The sequence below is a fragment of the Myotis myotis genome, unplaced genomic scaffold (genome assembly GCF_014108235.1).
Source record: "Myotis myotis isolate mMyoMyo1 unplaced genomic scaffold, mMyoMyo1.p scaffold_m19_p_5, whole genome shotgun sequence".
Classification (NCBI taxonomy): domain Eukaryota; kingdom Metazoa; phylum Chordata; class Mammalia; order Chiroptera; family Vespertilionidae; genus Myotis; species Myotis myotis.
Window position 1 is genome coordinate 34,039,532 of NW_023416357.1, and position 27,817 is coordinate 34,067,348.

Sequence of the window (27,817 nt, forward strand, 5' to 3'; positions counted from 1 at the left end):
ACTAACAATCAATTGCATGGTTGCCTCCAGTAAACATTTTAATATTTTTATTATATAGGGAAAATATGTTTACTGTAGAAAAGCCAGACTCCTCCCAAAAAAAGTAAATAAAAATCACATGTGATCTAAAACTCAATAATAAATACCATTAATTTATACATGTTAAACCCCTCCAGATATTTTTATGTGGAGACATATTTTAAGCAGAAACGTGATCATATAATACTACAACTTTATAACTTGCTTTTCCCCTCAGCAATATATAGTGAATACTTTTCCTTGCCATATATAATTTTATGATATAATTTTAATATTTTGTTTTTATGGCCATCTAGTATTCCAAAATATGATGAACCACAATTTTCTTGATCAACTTCATGTTGGATGTTTAGGCTCTTTCCAGTTTTTTTCTTTTTTTATTGTACACTACATTGTAATAAACATCCTCCTATCTTTGTCGTTGCCAATTTCCTCAGGATAAATTTCTAAAACTGAAATTCTTAGTGCAGTGGTTCTCAACCTTCCTAATGCTGCGACCCTTTAATACAATTCCTCATGTTGTGGTGACCCCCCCAACCATAAAATTATTTTTGTTGCTACTTCATAACTGTAATTTTGCTACTGTTATGAATCGTAATGTAAATATCGGATATGCAGGATGTATTTTCATTGTTCGCGATCCACAGGTTGAGAATCGCTGTCTTGATGGGTATGCATGTTCGACTTCTGCAAAGTATTTTCAAATGGCCCTCCCAAAATGTCATTCCAATTCATACTCCCAAGTAAATATCATTTCTATGACTTGCTTTTGGGCTGTTAGTTTCTCAAGACTTAAGTAAGGTACTTTGCAGTGCTTAGTGAAAGAGTAATATTTTCAGAGAAATGCTTTGCCTTTGAAAACTTTTTAAAAATACGAAGCCTGATTTCCTTCTGTTTTTAATAAAGCAGGTACAGATTTCAATGTATCTCTTCTTGAGATGCTTAGCTCATGGGGCTTTTCTTGTTTGACTATTAATAGGATAAATTACACTCATTGATTTTCAAATCTTAAATGGCCTTGCAGTCATGTAATAAACCACACTTGATCGTGATGTGTTTCCCTTTTTAATTTGCTGAATCAAACTTACTAATACTTTGTTGATGATGTCTGTATCTGTGTTCATGAGTAATACTACTCTTTACTTTTCTGCTGTTTTTGTCTGGTAGGGGTATCTGGGTAATACTGGCCTCATAAAATAAGGAAAGTGGTTCCTCCTCTTGTATTTTCTGGAAAAAAGCAAGATTACATAAAATTGGTGTTATTTTTTCTTTAAATATTTGGTGCAATTTTCCAGTGAAACCAGATGAATATGGAGATGACTTTTTCAGAAAAATTTTAATAGACTTTTATATGTTTAGTGCAGTTTTAGGTTCACAGCAAAACTGAGAGAAAATACAGGGAGTTCCCATATTCTCCCTTCCCCTTCCCCCACCCCCTATAGTCATCCCAACTATCAGCTTCCTTCACCAGAGTGGTATGTTTCTTCCAGTTGATGAATCTGCATTTGCACATCATTATCACTGAGTCCACACACTAGGCTTCACTCCTGGTGTTGTATATCCTATGGGTTTGGACAAATATAAAATGAGCTGTATCCACCATTATAGTACTTGACAGAATAGTTTCACCACCCTAAAGTTTCTCTATGCTCTGACTATTCATCCCTCCTCTAACCCTGGCAACCACTGATCTTTTTCACTATGTCTGTAGTTTTGCCTTTTCCAGAATGTCATGTAGTTGGAATCATACACTTTGTAACCTCTTCAGATTGTCCTCTTTCTTTTAGTAATAAGCATTTAAGTTTTGGATGTCTTTTCATGACTTCATAGCTCATTTCTTTTTAGTACTGAATAATATTCCCTTGTCTGGGTACACCAGTTTATCCATTTGCCTACTGAAGGATATCTTGGTTGCCTCCAAGTTTTGGCAATTATGAATAAAGCTACTATGAACATCCATATGTAGTTTTTTGTATGGACATAAGTTTTTTGATAAATTCCAAGGAGCAAGATTGTTGTGTCATATGTTTCGTTTTGTAAGAAACTACCGAACTGTCTTCCAGAATAGCTGTACTATTTTATATCTCCATCAGCAATGAATGAGAGTCCCTGTTGCTCCACATCCTCACTGGCATTTGGTGTTGTCAGTGTTATGGATTTCAGCCCTACAAGCAATCTATTACTAGATGTATAATGGTATCTCATTGTTGTTTTAATTTACAGTTTCCTAGTGACCTCTGATGTTGATCATCTTTTCACATGCCATTTGCCATCTCTATATCTGCTAAGGTTTTTCTTTCCACTTTTTATTCGGGTTGTTCATTTTCTTATTGCTGACTTTTACATGTTCTTTGCATATTTTGACTGACAATCCTTTGTCAGATATGTCTTTGCAAACGTTATCCCAGTCTGTGGCCTGTCTTATTCTCTTGACATTGTTGTTTGTTTGTTTGTTTTTTCTCTCATTTTTTTATTTTCTTGATTTATTATTTTTTTTTCAAAATTATTTTGTTTTAGTTTCAGATGTATAGCTTAGTGGTTAGACTTTATAAAGTGTTTCCCCCACCCCCACCCCTGATATTTCCAATACCCACCTCACACCATAGATAGTTATTATAATATTATTGACTATATTCCCTATGCTGTACTTTCTATCACCATGACTATTTTGTAACTATCAATTTGTACTTTTTTTTATTGTTTAAAGTATTACATATGTCTCTTTTTTCCCCCATTGACCGCTCCCTGGCCACTCCCCCCACCCCAATTAATCCCTTCACCTTTTCACCTAGTCTGTTAATATCCCTCCTCCCCTCTAGCATTGTTTTTCACAGAGCAGAAATTTTTAATTTTAATGAAGTTGGGCTTATCCATTATTTTATTCATGGATCACCCCTTTGATGTTATCAAAAAAAAGTCATCACCATGTAGTCATGTAGCTTTTCTCTTATGTTATCTTCTAGCAGCTTTATACTTTTGCATTTTACATTTAGGTCTATGATCCATTTTAGGCTAATTTTCTGAAGGGTCTAAGTGTCTAGTTTAATTTATTTTTACTTGTGGAACATTTCTATTTTCACAGAATTTTTTGTTTGGACACATCTTCATAGGTGCTTTAATGTGATATCTCATTGTTTCTTTTAAAACCGCTGGTTAAGTATATTTTTAGCCAATTATAAGTTATTCAGATTAATTAATAAAATTATATAAAATAAGTGAGTAGGAGTCACTCATACTTTAAATACTCATTCTTTTATGCCTTTTTTACTCTTATACTTCTCCTGGCATAGGAGATGAAGGTGGTTCTGGATCCCACCAATTCATTCTTGAAGCAAATATTTGCATATGCTATTCAGTTGACCTTTGAACAGCTTGGGTTTGAACTTCGAGAGTCCACTTACACGCAGATTTTTTAAAAATAAATACAGTTAGCCCTTTTTATCCGCATCCTCAGGTTCAACCAGTCAGTATTTTTGCATTGCAAACCACGGTTTCTCAACCATGGATTACCAACCATGAGTCAAAAATACTGCTTTTGCTCTGAGGTTGGTTGAATTCCAGGTGCAGGGGGCCAACTGTAGTTAAGTTTTAGGGGAACCAGAAGTTATACAGATTTTTGACTGCGTAGTGTTGGCGCCCCTAACCAACCCCCTTGGTGTTGTTCAAGGGTCAACTGTATTGCAGGCAACTGCTAGGACCCTTATGCTGTCTTCTCTCATTAACCCTCCTACGAGCCTCATGGGGCTCATAGGTTAGGGACCAGTTGTGGTAGATTTGTTTCTTACAGTTCCATCAGATAATTAGTATTATTCCCATTTTATAAATGAGGAAACTGAGGCTCAAATAAATTAGGTTACTTGCCCAAGACTATACAGTAGTAAATGGTTATTGTGGGTCACACTTAAGATCTCATGCTGCTTCCAGAACACCAGCTTCTACCAACAGTGATTTCACTGTGAAGTAATAATCAATGGGATAAGAAGAAAAACTCAACTTGACTTTTAGAGACCTTTAATTCTAAATAATACCTGTCTTCTGGAGCTGGTTACAGCTTATATCACCATTCTCATCTCTGGAATACTTTCCACATTCCTTTAAAGAAATGCACTATCCTGGAGGCTCTCTGTAATCCACATATTGAATTATCTCCTAATTATAAAGTGGGCTGGCAAACCAGACTGCCTGGGTTCAAATCCCTGCTCCAACAATGATTGCTGAATGACCTGAGCAAGCAACCTCTCTTGTAAAATTTCATTTCTTCACCTGTAAAGTGGAGATAACAACACCTATATCAGAATTATTATTAAAATTAAGTGAGATGATTTATGTAATGTAGTTAACATAGTGCCTGACTCTAAGGAAATGCTCAGGAAATATTAGGTGTGAGGGAGGGAGGTGGGTGTATGGGACTGGGGTAGTATTGATAAGGCTTGACAAATTACTCAAGCAACACAAACTAAACATTGTAAATTAAATTGGCAGAATGTTAGTTATACAATCCTCTTGTAAAAACCTCAAAGAAAAATACATAAAGAAAAGGTGAATGTTAATTTACTTCAGATAAAGTTATCTGTGACCTAGAAGGAATGTAAGTATATTCATTAAATTTGCTAGGGCTCGATGGTTCTATTTTAAAATCTGTTGAGAAAAAGAGAAAAGTATAGTAAGGCATGTTGATTAGCTGAATTGAGATTATAAAATGCTGAGGCTTAGAGTTTAGTGAATATAAATTTAGCAATCATGGGAAAAGTGGAGAGTGAACAAGATTACCTTTTCTATGCTGGGAATATACCATCATAGATTTTAGACTCTCTCCAGAATTTTTTTTTCTTTTTAGCATACATAATTTTGGAACAGATAAAAGCTACCTGGGCATAAGTGGTTTATTTCTATTGGAAAGAAAGTTTAAAGAGCAAGGGTTCTGGGGATTAGCACAATATAGTAAAAAGTCATTTCACAATGATGTTCCAGATAACAGCAAAGCCTGTAAGTACAGGATGGAAATTCCCATTGTACACAGACAATTAAGATGTTATCAACAGCACTCTGGCATTTTAACCATCTCCACAAGTTAAATGATGCTTCAAACATGATAGAAAACAAAAGTAGTAAGATTCCAGGTGAAATTTAGTGAACAAAGATGCATAACTTCTAGGCAGTTGTTTGTATCTCTTTAAAGGCAGTTTTTTGTTTGTTTGTTTGTTTAAATATACTTTTAGTGATTTCAGAGAGAAAGGGGAGAGGGAGAGATAGAAACATCAATGATGAGAGAGAATCATTGATCGACTGCCCCCCTGCACGCCCCCTACTGGGGATGGAGCTCACAACCCAGGCATGTGCCCTGACCAAGAATCCTCCTATATAATAAAGAGGTAATATGCAAATTAACCCTCACGCTGTCACAAGATGGCTGCCTAGGAGGTGGAGCTTTTGACTCTGACTGGCATAGAAACCGACCAATCAAAACCAAATCTGGGTGATCTGCAAGGAGCCAATGGCTGCCTAGGAGGCGGAGCTTTTGACACTGACTGGCATAGAAACTGACCAGTCAGAACCAAATCTGGGTGAACTGCAAGGAGCCAATGGCTGCCTAGGAGGCAGAGCTTTTGACGCTGACTGGCATAGAAACCGACCAATCAGAACCTAATCTGGGTTTACTGCAAAGTCAGAACCTAAGGTGGGGGCTGAGGAGGGGTTTTAAGGGCAACAGCTGTTTGGTGTAAGGTGTAAGAAAGCAGTTCAATTTTTTAATGACCAGTTTGGCAATTTAGTGCATATGGCTGGCTATCAGTCCAGATATAGGGATTATGTATTTTTGTCTGCCAAGAGCATCTCCTCCTGCTGAAAAAGGCTCCCCCCTCCCATTTAAGCAATCCTATCCTATATAATCTATCTATACTAATAAAAGGGTAATATGCTAATTAGACCAGGTCAACCGGCCATCTTCCAGGCATCGGACTTCCTTCCAGACAAAGCTATGGTGGTGGGGGCTGAGGCAGAGGCAGTTAGGGGCGATCAGGCGAGCAGGGGCGGGCAGTTGGGAGCAAGATAAAGCTGTCAGGGGGAGGGCAGTTGAGGGTGAGATCAGGCCAGCAGGGGAGAGCAGTTGGGGGGTGACCAACCCAGCAGGGGAGGGCAGTTGAGAGCGAGATCAGGTTGGCAGGGGAGAGCAGTTAGAGGTGAGATCAGGCCAGCAGGGGAGAGCAGTTATGGGCAATCAGGCAGGCAGGCAGAGGCAGTTAGGGGCAATCAGGCAGGCAGGCAGGCAGGCAGAGAGGTTAGGGGCTATCAGGCAGGCAGGCAGGCAGAGGCAGTTAGGGGCAATCAGGCAGGCAGGCAGGTGAGCAATTAAGAGCCAGCGGTCCCAGATTGCAAGAGGGATGTCTGACTGCCAGCAGTTGGACATCCCCCAAGGGGTCCCCGATTGGAGAAGGTGCAGGCTGGGCTGAGGGACACTCCCCCCCCCCCATGCACGAATTTTGTGCACTGGGCCACTAGTCAAATTATACTTTCCTGGTTCATAGGTTGATGCTGAACACTCGAGCCACACTGGCTAGGCTAAAAGGCAGTTTTAAACAATGTGTCATTTTCTTTTATAGAGTTATTAGATGAAATTAATACTAACTGTCATATTGATTTTTCAAATAACCTAAGTTGTGTTTATAATACATGTTCAATATATAAACATTATAAAAGGACAGGAAAAAAATCACTAGTAATTTTATATATCACACATAATCATGATTAATGTTTTTTTTAATCCATCCTCATATATTTATATTTTCACTTTTTCCAAGAATGGAAAAATTCATCTGATTTTATATTATAAGCCTTCATCAGTGAATAATCCATTAGTAAAATATTTTTTCAGATTCACTGTTATTTCGTTAGGCTAAACGAAGTAAAACTGAGTCAAATGTGTGTTCTTTTTTGTTTTTGTTTTTACTATAACTTAGTTATAAGAAAATACATAGTTTGGCCCTACCTGGCTTGGCTAGTGGATAGAGCGTCAGCCTGCAGACTGAAGAGTGGTGGGTTCAATTCCAGTCAAGGGCACATGCCCAGGTTGTGGACTCAATCCCCAGTAGGGAGCGTGCAGGAGGCAGAGAACCAATGATTGTCATCATTGATGTTTCTCTCTCTCCCTTCTTCTCTGAAATCAATAAAAATATATTTAAAAACAAAAAAGGAAATACATAGTTTGTATCTGTTTATCTTGATGAATTTTGACAATTATATACACTCATGTAAATACCACCAAACCAAGATCTAGAACTTTTACATCACCCAGAGGGTTCCCTTCAGCCAGCCCCTCTCCCAGCCACTCAAACTTCTGTCAGCTCTGGTATGCCTTTGATGACATTTTTGCTAGATTGCATTCCAGAAGTTGAATCCTTTTTGCCTGTACCAGCAATAAATGAAGTTACTGATTGCCCCTTACTCTAGGTATTATGTGAGCATGTATGTGTCATAATATATCACAGATAACTGATATAGATATACTAATCTTTACCAGCTTCTACCATATATCATTTTGTATTTCTTTGTTTACTAGTAAAGTTGAACTTTTAAAATGTTTTAATTGACCATTTGTATTTTATTATTGTTATGATTGTGGTTGTTAATTGTATATTCTAATGTGATTATATATCTCTTGATTTATAAAAGCTCTTAAATATTAAGGATATCTTTTTTTAAAATATTTTTACAATTTTGTCATTGCCTTACAATTTATTTATGGAGGTTATTGGGTTGTTTTGTGTTTAACATGGAGTTTTAACTGGCAATCTTGTTCTTCATGTTTTCTGCCCAGTGCCATTCTCTACATCTTCTTAATACCAGGATTATATAAATACCTAGTTATAGTATTCTCTAGTATTTTTATGGTTTTGTTTTTACTTTATTTTGGCATTTTTAATCCACATGAAATTGATTTGGAATCAATAAAAAGGCCTCATTATTTAACAGGTGGCTATCACTGATCTACACTAATAAAAGAGAAACATGCAAATTGACCGTCCCTCCACTATGCCCACCAGCCAATCAGAGCAATATGCAAATTAACCCAACAAAGATGGCGGTTAATTTGCATACACAGGCATGGATTGAAGGCTGAAGACAGTGTAGAAGGAAGACAAGCACTGCAGAAGGGAGCAAAGCAGCGGAGAAGGGAATGGAGCCGAGGCAGTGGACATGGGAGGGAGTGAAGTGGCAGAGAAGGGAGGGAGCGAGGCAGTAGAGACGGGAGGGAGCGAGGCAGTGGAGATGGGAGGGAGCAAGGCGGCAGAGAAGGGAGGAAGCAAGGCGGCGGAGACAGAGGGAACTCCAGCCTCAGGAAGCCCTATTCTTGCAGGAATCTTCCTGCAAAGGGCCTCTAGTAATTGAATAATCTTGAGTTTCCCCACTGATACTAAATGTGTCCTTTGTCATAGAGTAAGTTCTTATGTATATTTTTCAGTTTTATTACCCTACATGAGTTTTTCTGCCTATTCCTGTGTCAATACCTCACTGCTAAATTATTATAGCAATATAATACTACATAATATCTGGTGAGCAAGTTGGACCTTTATTGTTCGACACATATTTTTACTTTAAAAGCTTAATCAGCTGGATAATGTGCTATAATTATTTTGTGTTAGTTAAGCACACCTGGAAAAAGCTTAGACAATTGACCATGGAATCAATAAAAAGGCCCCATTATTTAACAGGTGGCCACTACCTGAATTACAACCCTAGTGCCAGAAAGGAAATAATCACTCTTTAGACAAATGCCCTACCTTCAAAGTGATGGAAAAGATCACATGTGGAAAATAAGTAGCATGAGGAGTAACAAAGAACAAAATCTAGGATTTGGTTGCCATTTTCAGCTATAGGTATATAAATGTTTTTATGAAACGTTTGATCAGATTTTTTTCCATCTCTCTGGTACTGAACCAAAACACAGAGGATTAACAAAGTTATAGAGCAGTGGTTCTCTCCTTCCTGTATTAATGCAGATAATGCATTACATGTAATAATATTGTTCTGTTCCTTGTGTGCAGATAAGTCAGTTTATTATGATAGGTAAAATATTGGGCTTGGCCCCTTTTTTAGTAGAAATCAAAGTTATAGTTAGAAGCCCACTTTTAGTGGACATTTAAGAAACACCAATTAATCTTTTTAAACTATAAGCTAGATATTGTTCTGATGCGCAAATGATATGGGAAGAATCTGAGTCACAGAAAGGTTAAGTAACTAAAGGTTCGGGTCACGACCTCATAGCTAGGAAGTTGTAGAGTTCAAAAATAGTCAATCATTCTTGGCTCAACAATTTAATTCTGTTTGTTTTCAAAGACATTATCATTTGTGATTTTATATTGCACTAGTTTCTCTACCTGAGCTAGCCTGTATATTTTTCGTATTTTCAAATAAAGTAGTGTCGCCGAAACCAGTTTGGCTCAGTGGATAGAGCGTCGGCCTGCGGACTGAAAGGTCCCAGGTTCGATTCCGGTCAAGGGCATGTACCTGGGTTGCGGGCATATCCCCAGTAGGAGATGTGCAGGAGGCAGCTGATCGATGTTTCTCTCTCATCGATGTTTCTAACTCTCTATCTCTCTCCCTTCCTCTCTGTAAAAAATCAATAAAATATATTTAAAAAATAAATAAATAAAATAAAGTAGTGTTGTTGTTGTTTTTAATAATGCCAGACAAGTGACTTCAGGACTTGATCAAACTGTTGGTAAGAAATTGTCTAGCCCTCTTTAAATCGTGGAAGATGTTAAGTCCATATCCCTAATATTATAATCCTTGTATTATTTGAAAAATAAAAATAAAAGTTATTAAAAGTTTGCTTACCTTGAACAAGAAGTTCCTGCCACATTTACCCATCATTTTCCACAGTAATATAAATAGTAGAGTAGTTATGAGTATGGGATTTGGAGTCAGGCCTGAATCTGAATCCCAGTTTGGAAATTTACTGTCTGTGCAATCTCAGGCAAATTATATAACCTTTCTAACCCTGCTCATTAATTTGTAAACTGGAGGTAATAATAGTACCTCCCTGGTGGGTTAAATTGTGGATTAAATGAGATGCTATTTTTAAAGGATTTAGCGGGATGTCTGGAATAATCAGTGCTCAGTGTTTGTTGTTCTCGTCTACAAGGTTGTCATTGATATTTTTAAGAACTTATTTCTCTGGATTTGACTACTATCAGTAGATCCATCAAGATGATGGTTAGAGTTTCCACTATTTCTATAATTTTTTTGTTTTGTGTGTTAGTTTGTTTTTTACCTTTTCTTAATCAACCAATAATACTTTGCAATGGTTAACATAAGTTTCTAATCATAATTCCTAATATTCTGAAATAAAATAAATTTGAGATTTGAGACTTTTACAGTGAACAGTAATTCCTCATTAATGAATTTTTTTTTCCTTGAGGCTAGAACTAAATAAAAAGAAAAGGGGGGTGGACATCAATTGTAAATATAATTTAAATAGAAAACAAAAATAATATCACTTTGAAGAGCATAGAATTATAAGCTCATCTTAATGTCTATGTTTTGCTTCCATTCCTCTCTCTGAGCCAGCGGTTCTCAACCTGTGGGTCGCGACCCCTTTGGGGGTTGAACGACCCTTTCACAGGGGTAGCCTAAGACCATCGGAAAACACATATATAATTACATATTGTTTTTGTGATTAATCACTATGCTTTAATTATGTTCAATTTGTAACAATGAAAATACATCCTGTAGATCAGATATTTACATTACTATTCATAACAGTAGCAAAATTACAGTTATGAAGTAGCAACGAAAATAATTTTATGGTTGGGGGTCACCACAACATGAGGAACTGTATTAAAGGGTCGCGGCATTAGGAAGATTGAGAACCACTGCTCTGAGGCAAGTACTAAGGTAGTGATAAAACGAAGCAAGAAGGAATGTGATTACCCACCAGATACCCTAGTTGGTGTGTTCATTTTATAAAGGAGTATAAATGCTGCGGAAGACCAATGTGGTTCTTTCATAAGTAAATCTTGTCAGAGTTGCTGATCCTGGAAAGGTGATTATTTTTATTCTAAGCCCTCCATTCAATCCCTGACATCACCTCTTTTTTTGCCATTTTTCTTCTGGATGAAGAAAACTCTTCTGTATTGACTCTACTTTCATTTAGTGTGCCCTGAAACAAGTTTCTATCACATTAGGGGGTTTGTTTCAGAGACAGGCAGATAGCCATGTCCCCCTGCTGCTTACCAGGCCTGTTTGGTTGGGAACCCTACCTTCCCTATGTGGTTTTGTTAGTTCACTGGCCATAGCTTACTTATGCTATGTGCTGAGCAGTTGTTTAAGCCAAGGGCAGGTGTAAGAATGCATATTACTCATTTATTCTGGAAAGGCGCTTAAGCCTTTCCAACTGTGTCCTGCTGACTGTCAGTATGTTAGATAGGCGAGAAAGCAGAGAAACTGCATTCCCGTGTTGCTGAAGATATTTTGAAAATTACATCTTTCACATGTACTCCAACAATACTCAACATTTATTAAAGACACTCAATAATAGGAGGACTTCTTTTTTCTTTTTAACTGAGGGAAACAAGTCATTTTTGAGAGTTTGCTTTTCAAAACCCCAAACTGAGAGGAAAATACTAGCATTTGTTCAAAGATCAGAACCAAGGTTTTTCCCTGTGAATGGTGAACAGTAAAGGAAAATCTGCAGGTTTTCATCTTCTGTTCTTCTTTTAAAGGCCGGTTTCCTCTGTTTGGTTTACTTAATGCTCTATATACCTATACTTATTTCTGTTTGTTCAAATATTTTTAAAATTTCTTCCTATTTTTCTTCTCCTGAGTTTTTGCCATTTCTCTCTGCTATTTTTTATTTGTTGTTTGCTTCCTTTAAGTCACTGTTTCTGTTTCCCATCTTGAGTTTTATTTCTTCTTTACTTTTCCTCCTTGGTTTCTTTCTTCTCGTTAGCCTCTTCTGTTTCTCAGTCATCTCTGTCCTGTGCCTAAGAATTATAATATGGGGTTGATTGTAAATTATAGGATCAAATACTACACAGTGAATAAAGCAATGTTGAAGTATAGTTATTCATGTAAAAGAAGTTTGTGGTATGTGAAAAACAATTGTAAAATATATACATCATGATACCTTCAAATATATATGTATATATGTATGTATGTATATATATGTACATATATATACATACACACACACAAATACATGTGCGTATTTGTATATATACATAGACATACATAGGAAAACGTGCAGGAAGTGATGTCTATATGTTTACGGTAGTTATTGATGAGCTACGGAGTTTCAAGTAATTTTGTTGTTGTTGTTTTATGTTTTTGCCTCTCAGGATTTTGCACAAAGAAAAAGTTCCCTCAACAGTGAATATGTTAATCATGCTATACTAGTAAAAGTTGTTATAATTCTTTGATACTATAAACAGTTTCTGCACTATGGCTTATGGTCTAGTAATAGATGGGACATATTTTAAAATATAGATATAAGTCTCAAAGGTTAGATAGGATGAAGTATATCATGTGTGTATGATGATGTACATGAAAACACTTTGAAAAAGGCAATGCAATTAGTAGAGTATTATAAAGATGATCAACAGTTATACAAGCATAGTTTATACATAATACACACTCACACAAAGTGCAAAATGAGTTGAAATGATAGTCAGTGTTTGGACCACACTTTTTCAGGCATGATGTTTGAACCTCACTCTGATTCTGAGGCAAATAGGGTGCCTATTACCATCCCCTCATCACAGATAAGCAGTGTGACTCTCCTACAGAAACACTTAGTGACTGATTTGTACCACAAACCCAGGCCTTCTGACTGCAGTCCACAAAAGTTTTCATAGTATCAAAGGCGAGAGCAGGTCCTGAGGCCCAGGGCAGTCAGGAGAATGTGGGAATTAAGCTGGGCTATGAATGGAGAGGGTCACAGACCATGGGAAGGAGGTGGGAGGATGTCCCAGAGCAGTGACAAGGACAGAAGCACCAGAGCGGGCTGCAGCCCATCTCCGGTACAGAGCAGGTGCAGTCCTTCACACTCAAATGTGGGCAAAACTGGAAGTTGTTTTGTCTTGCTGAATTTTTTAAAAAAAACAAAAAAAGACTGTTTTGCTTCTAAAATATGTCTCCTTCCAAGCTCCATGCCCCCCCCCCAAAAAAAAAAATTAAACCAGATCATTTAAGTTTCTAACCCATAGTCCCATAGAACGATAAACTTAAGTAACAGGCAGGAGTTATTTCGTTTTGTTTCTTAAGAATTCTAACTGAATAGAGAAGTGAGAAGCTATCAGAACAGTATATTAAACACAAATTATGTGGATGCCAGTTTCACAAAGAATGGCAAGGGCTTTCAGACTGTGTAGAGCAGCGGCTCTCAACCTGTGGGTCGCGACCCCTTTGGCGGTCAAACGACCCTTTCACAGGGGTCGCCTAAGACCATCCTGCGTATCAGATATTTACATTATGATTCATAATGGTAGCAACATTACAGTTATGAAGTACCAACGAAAATAATTTTATGGTTGGGTCACAACATGAGGAACTGTATTTAAAGGGCCAGAAGGTTGAGAACCACTGGCGTAGAGGAAAGCTGAAGACAATGTGTGCGTTTCTCCCCTGCCTCATCCCTCACAGAGAGTTAGTATACAGAAGACAAATGTCAATCACAAATGTCAATCACTAGGCAGTTTAACTGGTACATCTGAGAAAGTTAAGTGTTAGATTTTCATAGCATAAGTTAGTGGTGGTGAAAATACTTTGTTTTAGTGTTTTGAGTACAGTATTAACTTTTCTCTGGTGTAGTTTAAAAGGAGAGTTACTAACCTGGAAAACTCCAGGGTCTATAAACATTACTGCTAACTAATTTGGAATTATGTATTAATACTACCAAGGAGAAAGATGAACAAAACCAGGATTCTAGCCAAAGGTTTTAGAGGTGACTGGCTACCCAGAAACATCTGTTTATTCAGCCAACATTTATTGAGGGCATTCTTCTTGCCCAGCATTGTGACCAGGGCTGGTACAAAGGCCAGTGAAACAGAGCCAACTGCAGTCTAGCGAGGGAGAAGAGAGAGCTGACAGAAGAGTGCCCTCACCCTGGAAAAAGAGCAGGCCAGGCCAGAAGCGGAAAGGGACTGGTTCCTAGAGGGGATGACAACCTCAGCTAATAGGGAGAGAAGTGTATCACCCTGAAGAGGCAGCCAGGAGGCAGGAGAGAGCAGGTTTTGTTCAGGAAACTACAAATAATTCAGGATGTCTAGAGCAGCGGTCACCAACCTTTCGGACCTCGGTCCGTGGACCACCGGTTAGCGACCAATGGTCTAATGATGAAAAGTTTTTGGGTAAGGTGACAATGGGAGCTTAAAGAGGGGATCAAAAGCCAAATCAGCCGAAACCGGTTTGGCTCAGTGAATAGAGCGTCAGCCTGCGGACTGAAAGGTCCCAGGTTCGATTCCGGTCAAGGGCATGTACCTGGGTTGCGGGCACATCCCCAGTGGGAGATGTGCAGGAGGCAGCTGGTCGATGTTTCTCTCTCATCGATGTTTCTAACTCTCTATCTCTCTCCCTTCCTCTCTGTAAAAAATCAATAAAATATATTTAAAAAAAAAAAAAAAAAAAAAGCCAAATCATAGAGGCCACATAAGCAACTTGAGTTTCATTATGTAGACAATGAGGAAACACTGAAGGATTTAAAACAGGACAGTTATCATGGCGAGATTTGCATTTTTAAATATATATATATATAACAAAAAAGACCTGGATATCACCATCAACTGCAAGGCACTCCTTAGTAATTTTATGCCTGAGAGAAATTGTCAGACTTCCACCCTTCCCGGTCCAGGCCATGGACCTTGGCTCTGCCCCACTGAGACCTCCAGCTGAATGGGGGTCCCTACCTAGTACCCTCATTTTAGAAAAGTTAGGAGAAACTGGGACTGAGATTCCAGAGAGCAAAAATTAAAGGCAGTGAGGAATAAAACATTTACAGTGAAAATCAATGCTTCCCTGTTTTTAATTAAGTGTTCACCTAAAGGAGAGGCTCCTGCCTGGCCAGTGTGCTCAGTGGTTGAGCGTTGGCCTATGAACCAGGAGGTCATGGTTGGATTCCTGGTCAGGACACATGCCCGGGTTGCTGGCTTGATCCCAAGTCGAGGGCGTGCAGGAGGCAGGCAATTAATGGTCCGCTCTCATCATTGATGTTTCTATCCCTTGCTTCCTCTTCCTTCCTCTCTGAAATCAATAAAAATATGTTTTTAAAAATAATTAAAGAGAGGCACCTTTTTCCAGAAGATGCTTCCACATTGCTCAAGGCATTTTTGGAACTGTTTTTTTTGGAATTCCTTTAAATACCAGCTTGGGAGCCACACAAATAGTCATTCTTGTCTCTATAGTTGCATTTTTAAATTTTTGTATCCTAAAATAAGCACCAACTATCCAATCTGACTTATTTATCCTTCTTATTAGGACTTAGCACTGAGTTAACACTAATTTATTCCTAAAGTTAAATCTATCTTCACAAGATGAAAGTTTACCTCTGAAGACATTACCAACCAGCTCTAAGTTTCTTGACCATGAACCTCACAAATGGCGTGTGAAGTGAGGGTGATAATAACATCTTTCCTGTCTACCCCATACAGCTTTTTTGAAGATAATACCAGACAGCATGTGCAGTACTATGTCAGTGGACGCTTTCATTATTATTGCCTCACACTTGGCAGGCAGTTCCAAAATATGCATTTGTCCTGGAGTCTCTGTGTGTTCACCCCCTAGTAGACTGTTCCCTTTAGGAGAGCAGGGCTTGGGTCATATTTGGCTTTGTGTCTCTGGAATCTGACATTGGGTCTCACACATAAACAGCACTCTGATGTTTGCTGAATGAATAATTGAATCTAGCTCCTTGCCTTATCCTCAAACCATTAATAAGACCTGGCAATACACTTAAGATTCTTCAGTTAAAATAATAGGCTCAGAGGCCATGTAACTTCTTCAAGTAGGTGAGCAGTTTGTCACTGGGAAGCATCTGTTCTCATCTCTGAACGGTCCAGACCACTGGCTGATGAAATCTATCAATCTGAAAGTATAATGGTTCTTTTAAATATATATATAGATATATTTTATTGATTTCAGAGAGGAAGGGGAAGAAAGAGAGAAACATCAATGATGAGAGAGAATCATTGATTAGCTGCCTCCTGCACGCCCACACTGGGGATTGAGCCTGCAACCCAGGCATGCACCCTGGCGAGGAATCGAACTGTGACCTCCTGGTTCATAGGTCAATGCTCAACCATTGAGCCATGCCAGCTGAGCTGAAAGTGTAAAGTGTAAAGCTTAAACCCTAGTGCTGCAATCTTAACTTTGGCTGTATTTTAAAATCACCAGGAAAACATTTTCAATTCCTGATGCTGGGTCCCCATCCCAACCACGACAATTGATTCAGTACCTCTGGAGGTGAAGGCCAGGCCTGGCACCCAGTTGATTCCAATGTACAACCTGCGTTGAGGTAGGGAGGGCTCTAAGATTAGACTTTGCGAAACATTGCTTTAAAGAAATTGCCTACCTAGTTCTACATTAGTGCCCTAGGAAATGGAAAAGACTTAAGACCAGCTCCCACTTTAGTCTTCAGGGAATAAAAACTAGCACTCACTGATGGGGTGCAGTGGGAAAGCAGCAGTCTATGTGCTGAGCCGGGATTAAGTCATGGAAAGGTGGGCTTGTGCTGAGCATGGGACTTTCTGCAGAGCCTGCGAGTCATTTTAGAAGTGTATCCGAGAAATAAAAGACAGTCTCTGCCCACAAAAGCAGGGTCAAGTGTTAGTTTAGCAAACCAGCAAGTACCAGCCAGCAGGCCTGGCCGACACAAAGGTTCTGAAGGCTTTGATTCACACCAATCACCATTCTTGGCCCTGGGAATACAGCTGTGAACAAGGCTCAGAGTGTCTCGAATAACTGACAGTCTGTTCAAAATTAAGTAAACGGGCAATTACAGAAGGTGAGAGCTGATGAAAGAAAGGAAAAGAGGTTGGTGAGATAGGAAGATCCCATTGTTAGAGGGTTTTAAGGGTCAGGCTGAGATTTCAGTCAATACAATAGCTGGTAGTTCCTGCTCAAAAGGACACTGTAAAAGAAACATGTAAGAAAGTTTACTTTGGAACCTTTGGAAGATTATAAAAAGGAGAAATAGTGCAGATGCAGAACAGTTAGGACACTTACAACACTCTAAGGGTTGGGTGCTAAGTTCCTAAATTAGGGAGACTTGGAAATGGGAAGGAGTGGTTTATAGACTTCCCAGTGAAAAACATAGCCGTTTTAATTATAGAAGCATAAATAATTTAAATACATCTCAGTCAGAAGTGAATTGTTAATATTGGAATTCTATTTTGAATGATTTACTATATATCTGAGAATGCATTTCCCATTATTAATTGCTGTCATATCTTAATCTATTTCACAACTATGTGAGAAGTTTAAAAACTGGTTGTCAAATTAGTGAGGTTAGTCAAGGTCTGGGTTCTTTTAAGAGAATCAGCTGTTTACTTTTTGTCTGTAAGCCCACACAGTCTCTGACCAAAAAACTTACCTGTCCAACACAGCCTCTGTGACAATGGTAACCCTCCATATTTCTATTACACACTCAAGTCAGTGTTCTTATGAAGAATCTGAGCTTATGCAAAACTTTTTACCAATAAGAACTAAATTTCTGTCTTTGCCTTCAAGTGAACAAGTTTTAAAATTTTCACATGTAAATGATCAGTGTGTAATTCCAATAAACTCACTGCTCTTGTTGGGCCAATGCCATGACCAGCCACAGAGTGAATAGTATTGAGTTGTCGATACATACAAGACTGTAAACTACCAGACCCTATGCACTGGAATTGGGTCTGCATTATAAGTCTGCATGTGTATTCTCACCGGAGGCTGTAAAATGTGGGCACGCTTTCAATCCGTGCAGTCTGTGATTTATGGAGGCACATAGGTCAGGAGTTTATTATGCTGAAAATCATAATAACTGTTTTGTTTGCTCTCGAAAATGAAGTGATTGAAGCATGTTGAAAGATAAATGGGTGAAACATTTTGATTATGCTTTTATTTCTATTAAAGATTAAATATTATTGCTGAGTAACCAGCCCTGCTAAGTATTATGATATTAAAGCTGAAGTAGTGTGTAAGCCGATAGCCCCTTCTTTCCTCTGGGTTTAGGTTTGTTATTAATCAAAACGTTGGACCTGTTTAGTGCAGTGGTGTCTGAAACAAACAGTCGAAAAAGACAGCTACTTTAATTTACGGCTTTCTGTTTTTCCAGGTTTATAGGCAAATCTGTTTCTCTGTCTGGGCTTTGTGTTGTGTTCTCATGTCTAGAGGTCATTTCTTAGACCAGGGCCAACGCAGTCCAATAGTTGCATGATTCTCTCATGGCATAGAAAGGAGGAAGGTGCCTTATTATGGTTTTAGTTGACAAATTCTGGCAAAGTCATATTTGAAAGAAGGACAGTCCCTACTAGAAGTGGATATTACACAAAACCCATATGTATTGGGGAGCAGAAAAAGCAATAATTTTTTTAAATAGAAGAATGCATATATGGAGAGGTATTAATAAGTTAACTAAGACGGTGGCTTTTAGTGTTTTATATCAATATAGGAGTATTGAATAAAATATTTTAAAGGGCCTATGATTCCAGCTACTTCCTGGTGTTGGCTTAGGCGTCTGCACAAGAGTAACTTGGAAAGTGCTCACCACTTCCAGAATTGCAGTGTGGGGTGGGCTCCCTAGACGCGTGGTCAGGGACTTTTAATAGGACCGTCTGGCCACTCTCCTAAACCTGGTCCTCAACAGTGGTAACACACTCACAATTTCTAGACAGTGCGCTTTGTGGGGAGTGCAGCACAGATTGTAAGAAGTATCAGAGGAAAAGACCACCTCTTAATATGTGAAACAAAAGGCTGAGTTTACTACTTCCTGAAGTAAGAAAGGGCTGTGCTTTGAGGCACAGTCTCTGAGCAAAGCTGGTTGCAAATCCTTATATAGATTTTTGGGCTGGGGATTGTTAGGAGTGGACATCAGCCTCAGAAGCTCTTCATTCAGGAGAGATTGTCTGTGATTGGCTGGCTTTCGGAAGCATGTTCACTGGAGTGAGTCCTCCACTGAGTGGCCAGCTTTCAGAAGCACTAGGCGCCACTGAAGAGTTGGCTTTCGGAGGTGAGGTTATGAAGTATTTACTGAGGTGCGTTTAGGCCTAGGCAAGTCATCATTAATTGATTAAATCTGGTGTAATTATGTTTCACATCCGTTCTAGTGGTCACTGTGGAACAACCAGCCTTTTTCTAGGAGTTGGAGATTGTTTTATTCTCATAAGCTAATGCTTAAACTGTAAGAAATTGAAGGACTCTGAGGAATCCCTCTAAATAAGCAATGACCCTATGATGCGTTTTTCTAAATCAGGTGCTTACTAAAGCAACAGGAAGTATTAAAACTCTGGAGTTCTCACATGTGAGGTGGCATGTTCATATACAGAGTGCCCCCCAAAATGTATGCACTTTAACAGCTGATAACTCAGTTTTGAAAATGGAATATCCTATCTAATAAAAGAGAAACATGGTAATTGGTGTACGACCACTACCCTTCCCATTGGCTAATCAGGGCGATATGCAAATTAACTGTCAGCCAAGATGGCGGCCGGCAGCCAGGCAGCTTAAACTGAACATGAGGCTTGCTTGCTTCAGTGACGGAGGAAACCAACGTTCCTCACCTGCCTTGCCGGCCTCTGAGCTTGCAGTTTAAGAAACATAGTAACATATAGAAGCTAAACAAAACCCCAGAAACCTGCTTTCAGCGAGCCCGGGATCTCAGAGCTGGAGTTGATACAGAGTTTCGATTATAGAACCGAAACAAACCAGATACCTGCTTTCAGGAGTGGAGGCCTAAGAGCTGGAGCCTCAAAGCTAAAGATGGCCCAGAATAAAAAAAAAAAGAAAAAAGAAAAAAAGGAGCAGTTGGGAGCTTCAGTCCCAGCCTGAAAACAGCCCTCAGCCCCTCACTCAGACTGGCCAGGCACCCCAGTGGGGACGCCCACCCTGAAGGGTGTGTGACCAGCTGCAAACAGCCATCATCCCCTCATCCAGGCTGGCCAGGCATCCCAGTGGGGACCCCCACCCTGATCCAGGACACCCTTCAGGGCACACCAGCCAGCCCCCACACGTGCACCAGGCCTCTACCCTATATAGTAAAAGGGTAATATGCCTCCCAGCACTGGGATCAGCGGAGCTGAGAGGCCTCCCAGCACCGGGATCAGTGTGACAGGGGGCAGCGCCCAAACCCCCTGATCGCCCTGCGGCTCTGTGTGTGACAGGGGGCGGGGCCACAACCTCCCTATCAGCCCTGCTCTGTTCCTAACAGGGGAAGGCGCCCCAACCCCCTGATCAGCCCTGCTCTGTGCCTGATAGGGGGGAGCTCCCCAACCCCCTGATCGGCCCTGCTCTGTGTGTGACGGGGTAGAGCCATAACCTCCCCATTGGCCCTGCCCTGAGTGTGACAGTGGCGGCGCCCCAACCCCCTGATCGGCCCTGCTCTGTGGGTGATAGAGGGTGGCGCCCCAACCCCCTGATCCGCCCTGCTCTGTGTGTGACAGGGGGCGGTGCCCCAACTCCCCTATCGGCCCTACTCTGTGAGTGACAGGGGGGAGCTCCTCAACCCCCTGATCGGCCCTGCTCTGTGCCTGACAGGGGGGAGTTCCCCAACCCCCTGATGGGCCCTGCTCTGTGCATGACAGGGGGTGGAGCCGCAACCTCCCCATCAACCCTGCCTTGAGTGTGATAGGGGGCAGTGCCCCAACCCCCCATCAGCCCTACCCTGAGCGTGACTGAGGGTGGCATTGCAACCTCCAGATCTGCCCTGCTCTGTGCATGACGGGGCGGCGCCCCAACTCCCCAATCGGCCCTGCTCTGAGCCCAACCAGGGGCTGCACCTAGGGATTGGACCTGTCCTCTGCCACCCGGGAGCAGGCCTAAACCAGCAGGGCGTTATCCCCCGAGGGGTCCCAGACTGCGAGAGGGCACAGGCCAGGCTGAGGGACCTCCCCTCCCCCCCGAGTGCACAAATTTTTGTGCACCAGGCCTCTAGTATTTTAATAAACACTGCCTTTATAATTATTCAAAGTATGTGTACATTTTTGGGACACCCTATATTATTGAGATCAGTTATGAATTTGATGCAAATCATGTATTTTAATAATAAATTGTAGAAATGTGAGTTACCTTAGTAAGTTAAAGGAAACTCTAAGTCATTATTATCACTCATCCTCACCTGCGTTCCAATCAGCTTTATGTATCTGGGTGGAAAGGGGTGGGAATGGTAGTAAGACCCCACATGTCAGCCCTGGTGAACTGTAGCTACTGAATCCTGAGTAATTGTAGCATCACTAGTACTGTAACATTTTACTTTCCTCCCAAAATCTTTTTAGGACTCTTTAAAATCTGGGTATATCCTTAGGAGTTTGTCACATAAATAAACTTCACTCAGCATTTGTGCTACTGCAGGGAAAAAGAAGCTAATATAATATTTGGGTTTCATCTTAAAGTTACAGCTGGTGTATGCGGAGTGTTAATCCTATAGGCAATTTGGCCCTATCTTCTGTGATAAAGGAAAATGCTTTGTCTGCCTATTTTAAAAATTGTTGAACTAACTAATGGGAAAGCCTTAGTAGTTTTGTTTATATATAAAAATTGAACTTTCCTCTTTCCAAATTCCTTCAACTGCCCTGAAACCTAGTCTTTTGACTTCCCCGTTTATTCCTGACACCTCCTAATGGGGACAGAGCTAATCGCTTACATGTTCCCCTGCTGCTAAGGATAGCCAGCTTATGACCACTTATGAGTCAAGCACATGTTGATACCTTAAGACCAGTAAGCATTTGATAAAGTAGGAAAGCAGGGTGGTTAGATTTGTTGTAATCAATAGTAGGAGGAGGAAATTAGTCCACGGAGCTCTGCCAAAAGCTTAGTTTCCGTTTGTATGAAAAATATGTATATTTCTTTAATTCAGCAACTCCACAGAAAAGGGAGTCATAATACCATTTGAACAAGAATTTTCTTAACACATTACCTACTCTTTTTTTTAATTTTATTAATATTAAATCTTTATTGTTCAGATTATTACATTTGTTCCTCTTTTTTGCCCCCATAGCTCCCCTCCACCCAGTTCCCACCCCACCCTCTGCCCTTACCCCCCCACTGTCCTCATCCATAGGTGCACAATTTTTGTCCAGTCTCTTCCCGCATCTCCCACACCCCTTCCCCCCCCAAGAATAGTGAGTCCATTACTCTTGATCCATTTAAATACTCAGAACAAAATGAAACAGAAATCAGATAGGAGTAGCTTATTGCAGGAGTTTTGCTCTGCAGCCAGGCTCTCTCTAGCTAAGAAAGTAAGCTCTTTAAAGGCAGTTGGCAGAATGTTCTGGGAGTTTAGTTTAAGGAACACTGTGTGTAGAAGTCTTTTAACCTCCCATCAGGAAAAGAACCTCAAGTGAAAACTGAGGCAATGACACTCACTACTAGAAATACAAGCCAGCAGAACAAACTCCACACATGGTTTTCAAATTCAAGTGTTTTCTGAGAAGTTGGTTTCCGTGTGGCACAAGCACCAATAAACAATAAACCCATCTTTGTGTTCGGTACCCTTATAGTTCATTTTGCCAAGGATGGGGAAGTATAGAATTTCTCCTTTCAGTTTCCACGCCACAATCACTGAACCATCTCTCTCCCTCTTTAGGATGTCACATGTACTTCAGTTTGAGGATAAAAGCAGAAAAGTGAAAGATGCGAGCATGCAGGACTCAGACACCTTTGAAATCTATGATCCCCGGAATCCAGTGAATAAAAGAAGAAGGGAAGAAAGCAAAAAGCTGATGAGAGAGAAAAAGGAAAGAAGATAGAAGGAGAGGACTGACACCCAGAACAGGTGGAACTGTGCCTGCAGTGCATGGCCTCATGACAGCCATTGCTCCCAGCAGCATCACTTAGGCATGGGAAAAAGTCTGGTTTTGAAAACCAGGGTCTTGTTATGTAAACTGTGGACTGACACAAACACATGCTCTTGGTTACTGGAACACACTTTTATTCTGCATTGACCTTTTATATTGTTAAATGTGAAATAAAATCACTTTCCTTCCAGTTTTCATGTTAACCATGTGCAGACCATGCAAGCCTACTTGTGCTTTTTTACCCTAAAATATGTGAAAGCTTCATTTTTGAGATTTTTTCTAAGAAATTCCTGCAAAAAGAATATTTGAGGAAAACCTCTTTGGCATTCTGTCATCAGAATACTAACTTTGGAATATAATAAAATATATATATATATATAATATAAAGATTGATTTTTTTTTTCATATAAATATCTCAAAATAGCCAAATCAACAGGACTCAGTAGCCTGTACCTTAAATTGTGAGGAACGCCCACATGAACACTCACACCTGCATCAAGGCTAATGCCTGGCTTCTACTGATGCAGCTGAGACACCGGCTACTGTCAGCCCAGCTCATGGCACACCCTGGCCGGACCCCAGGCCGCCTGACCCGGGCCACCTGCCCACTCGCCCTTCTCACACAGCAGCCGCAGCAGACACGTAGGGGCCCCATTCTTGCAGAGCAGCTCATTGAGAAGTTAGCCTTTGATGGCAATCATTCTCACGGGTTATTTACTACATATTATCTATATTTAGTCAGGTTTTCATTCCTAGAATCAGAATGCTAAAATTATACCACAGACTGACTTTCAGTTACCTCATAAAACCTCACCAGCAACATCTTTTCAGATAGTGTCTCATTGTCTCTCTCTCTCAAAATGTCATCCAATAGGCTTTTTCTAAGAACACTAGTTCTCAAAATACAGCCCCAGACATTACACTACAGCAACGTCACATGGGGACATGTTAGAAATGCAGAGTCTTGCTGCACTACCCTTCCCCTGCCACCCACCCCTCTTCCAGAGGAATGAAGCCGAAACTTTGAACCCAGAGGGCTTGTTAAAGAGACTCCTGGCCTCACTGCAGGTGATTCAGTCCTTGGAATTGGCAATACCTACTAAAGTTAAAGATGTGCCTACCCGTGATTCAAAAATTCTAATCCTAGGTTTGTGCCTTAAAGAAATTCTCACGTGTTGCTCAAGGAGACCCCTACCGAGTATACACCGAAGCATCAACCAAAGAATTGATAAATGAGTTGTTGTATATCCATACTATCAAATACTTTGTAGTGGTGAAGATCAGTAAACCAGAGCTATATGTATTACCTTATCTTAAACATAATATGAAAAAAGGAGACCATCTGTATAAAAATTTAAAACACACAACCTACCATTATATATTGTTTATGGATATACACATGTGTAGCAAAAATATAAACCAGGTATGGAAATAGTGATTACTTCTGAGGAAGCAGAAGGAATTTACAGGGAGCCTTGCTTGTGTTTGTAGTGTTTTATTTATTAAGGTAGAGGGTGGGTACTCAATCCTCATTATAGTATTCTCTATACATGTTGGTATGCCTGAAATATTTCATTTTTTTTTTCTTTTTGATATCTACAACCTGAGGTGAGAAGACAGGACTCCCAGTACTAACAAGAACCCTTTGTTCTCTTCAGGAAGCAGAAAGTTTCAAAGAGGAGGAGAGGGACAGGGGAGTAGGACATGCCAGCCCCCTCAATGTGGAGTGATTAATCTCACAGCCACCAAACAGTAAGCCAGTGTTTAGAAGTGTGTCCTGTCTTCTCATCACGAAATTGTAACCTTGGTTATCACAGGTATTCACAAAGCAACATTTCGTTTTCCAAACTTACTGAGTCTCTGTCAGTTATTGTGAAATGTATTACCACTTGATTTGTACCTACAAGTTTCCGTACCTACAAGTTTCCGTGTCATTCTTCCTCATGTGTCCACCACCGTAACCAGTGTGGGATTGTCCCAAGAATAGATAAATTAAACCCTCAGGTTGGTTAAATGCATCTTATCCTGGTTTATTCACAAAGACCAGAAAGTTCTGAAATTCCACAGAGATTAGAATCTTATCAGCAGAATTTCACCATGATAATAAAATTCACTTTGAACTTAACTGAATTAGAGCAATAACAATTTTTTAAGAATGTAATTAATTATCTGTTAAATACAAGATGAGGCAAAGGTAGGTCTACAGTTGTGCATATGTGAAATGCAATTTATTCTTGTATTATTGTTTTCCATACAAACAACTGTAAACCTACTTTTGCCCCACCCTGTATGATATTAAATGTGCTTATAGTAAAGTCTTTGGAAATGTCACAGGAGTGTGTTTGGGCCATATTAATTTAAAAAAAAAAAAAAATCAGTTCAAAGACAAAAAAACAAACATGAAAACATGTAAGAAGTTAGCCTTTTTAAGTTCATTCTAATTTTATATTTATTTGGGCTTATTTTTCTTTTCTGTCTTGCCATATGATGTTTTCCTGAAACATGAAGTCTGTTAGCATTCTTGTTCATTGTCTGTGGCAATGCTAGACATTCCAGAGAGCAGGGAAAAGCAACTCCTGCAACTTTTTTAAAAAATTGTCACCTGAGAATATGTTTTTTATTGATTTTTTTTTTTTTTTTTTTTTTTAGAGAGAGAGAGGAGAGGGAGGGGGGAGAGAAAGATATATGTGAGAGAGAAACACTGATCAGTTGCCTCCTGTACATTTATCCTGATGGCTGGGGATTGAACCTGCAACCTAGTTATGTGCTCTGACTGGGAATCAAACCCACAAACTTTTGGTGTGTGGGACAACAGTCCAACAAACTGAGCCACCCAGCCAGGACAATTCCTGGAAAAATTTTTTCTCATTTCCTTACAAGCCGTTTTTTCACTTTGATTGAACCTGTTGGCAACACTAGACCTCTTTTCTCATCAGGTAATTGAAGTGAATGCGGATCTCTCTAGAATTTTTAATGGTGTAATATCAAAACATATTGTGACATGCCCTCGGCTCCTGGTATGCTCCAAGGCCACACAGCAATGCATCTGCTGCAGCTAAAAACGGGGACATCATAAAACAAGGTCATTAAAAAGTGTGAGGAGATGAGTGGTTTGCTGCTGTTGTTTTTAGAACAAGTTCAATAAGCTATGGTGTCCTTATCAAACTGTCACGACCACGTTTCTTGATAGGATCCGACGTGTGAGGTACATAAACCTGTTGTGTTGTATCTGTTGTGTCAGTGTGGCCTGTATGGAAAAGGTTAGATAAATGCAGAATATTGCCCAAACATGCTGTTTAATCTTGGTGATAACGAGGGAGAAAATGGAGGTGTGAAGTGAGTTGCCACTAAGGGTTGTATCAGTATAAGCAATTTGTATGTACGGGGTGTAGAGAAGTTAAGAGGGGTTACATTCTTTAACACTGTCATTCACAAAAAAAAAAAAAAAAAAAAAAAAAAGACAACCAAGGCAGGTCTGGTTTCTCCATGGCTTTGACCCAGCTCCAGGGACTTCACACAGTTTACCAGGTGACACCACTCTGCTTCCTAGAAAGCAGGTTTCCTGTCCCATATATATTTTACCTCTTTCTTCTTTTGGCTTTTAATGAAGAGAAGTGAGGCAGGGACCATTTTTTAGAGAAATCCTTTCTAATAAGGATTTGAAGATATTTGAAATCCAAGAGAAATAATAAAACACTGAGTCTTGCTAAGATGGGGATTAGCAGTCCCCTGCTTTTGAAAGAATAATCATTTATTCTCCAAAACCCTCCTCACCAAAGCTATGTGAATATGTCACAGGTGCTAAGGGTTTTGTTAACCCCCATGGAGAGCTGTTTTCAGTGGTTAAATTGTAAACTAGCTCCCTAAAAAAAAGCGATGGGGGGCGGGGAGGCTCTGGTTTACAGTATTTGCCAATTTCCGTGGTGTAAATACTTGCCATTGGCGGATTTCAAGCCACCCAAGGAAGCCCCAGTATGCAACTGGTTATTTCACAGGGTTTCGCTGCTTAGCTAAAGCTTACATAGTGACCCCTGTGCTGCACTAAAGAGCTCACAGAGGGTTTTAACCTTGATCCAAGACCACAATCTTCACATGTATTTCCACTTGATGTGATTACTTCACACAATTTGGTCAAGTTCTGGCAACATCTGCACCCTCTGTTTACAGACTAATTTGTATCTTCAGATTCTCTGTTGATGCCATTTTCAAAGCCACTGGCTCACATGAATTTTTTCCTCTGCTAGTCTTTCTGCTTTGGTCATATGTCCAACTCAAGAAAAAAGCAAATCTCATAGGAAACAAACCAAAAAAAGGAGGGGGAAGGAAGGCAAGAAATGTAAGTATAGTTCCTTGAAATATAATGTGCAAATTCATCATTTATGTGTGTTTTTTTTAATAAAAAAAAAAAAAGGTACTTGGGGTGAGGAATGGAGAGGCCTACCTGGAGAGAAGACTGACTTTTAAATGAAATGCAGGCTTTTTTTTTTTGCTTTTTTCTTTTTTCTTCTTCCCATCTGCTGGGAAGTTTTTCTTTAGGGTTAGAGCACAGTATTAATATTATGTTACTTGATCAGTAAGAACATCTTTTGGAGGCTTTCTTCACAGCACTAGTCAAAAAGGAGATGTTCTTGGTTCTTTAGAATTTCTTTTTTTCATCCTTATATGCCAAAAATGAATTGTTGCTAAAGTTTTCACACTTTTTAGTGATCAAGATGATTTTGAGAGCAGGAAACTCTTAAGTGACTTTCCCGTTTATTTTCAGAATAAATCTGGTTGGAGTTTTATTATAATATTCAAAC

The 27,817-nt window shown here is 39.7% G+C and overlaps 1 protein-coding gene across 7 annotated transcripts in view; it reads left to right on the plus strand.

Annotated features, from left to right (window-relative positions):
* CWC27 (CWC27 spliceosome associated cyclophilin) overlaps nt 1-27,355 on the plus strand; it is a 185,339-nt gene extending 157,984 nt beyond the window's left edge. For 3 of the 7 annotated variants that reach the window (XR_004967846.1, XR_004967844.1, XR_004967847.1), the window contains exons 14-16: nt 22,808-22,996; nt 24,677-24,835; nt 27,263-27,355. Coding sequence is in view for 3 of the 7 variants with exons in the window: in XM_036311098.1 (XP_036166991.1) it covers nt 22,808-22,970 (163 nt within the window). In the remaining 4 variants the exon portion in view is untranslated. Of the gene's footprint in view, nt 1-2,262; nt 2,423-22,807; nt 23,222-24,676; nt 24,836-27,262 lie in introns of those variants that run through there. The other 4 variants (XM_036311098.1, XM_036311100.1, XR_004967845.1 and 1 more) reach the window with 3 other exon arrangements.
* Nucleotides 27,356-27,817: the final 462 nt, after the last annotated feature.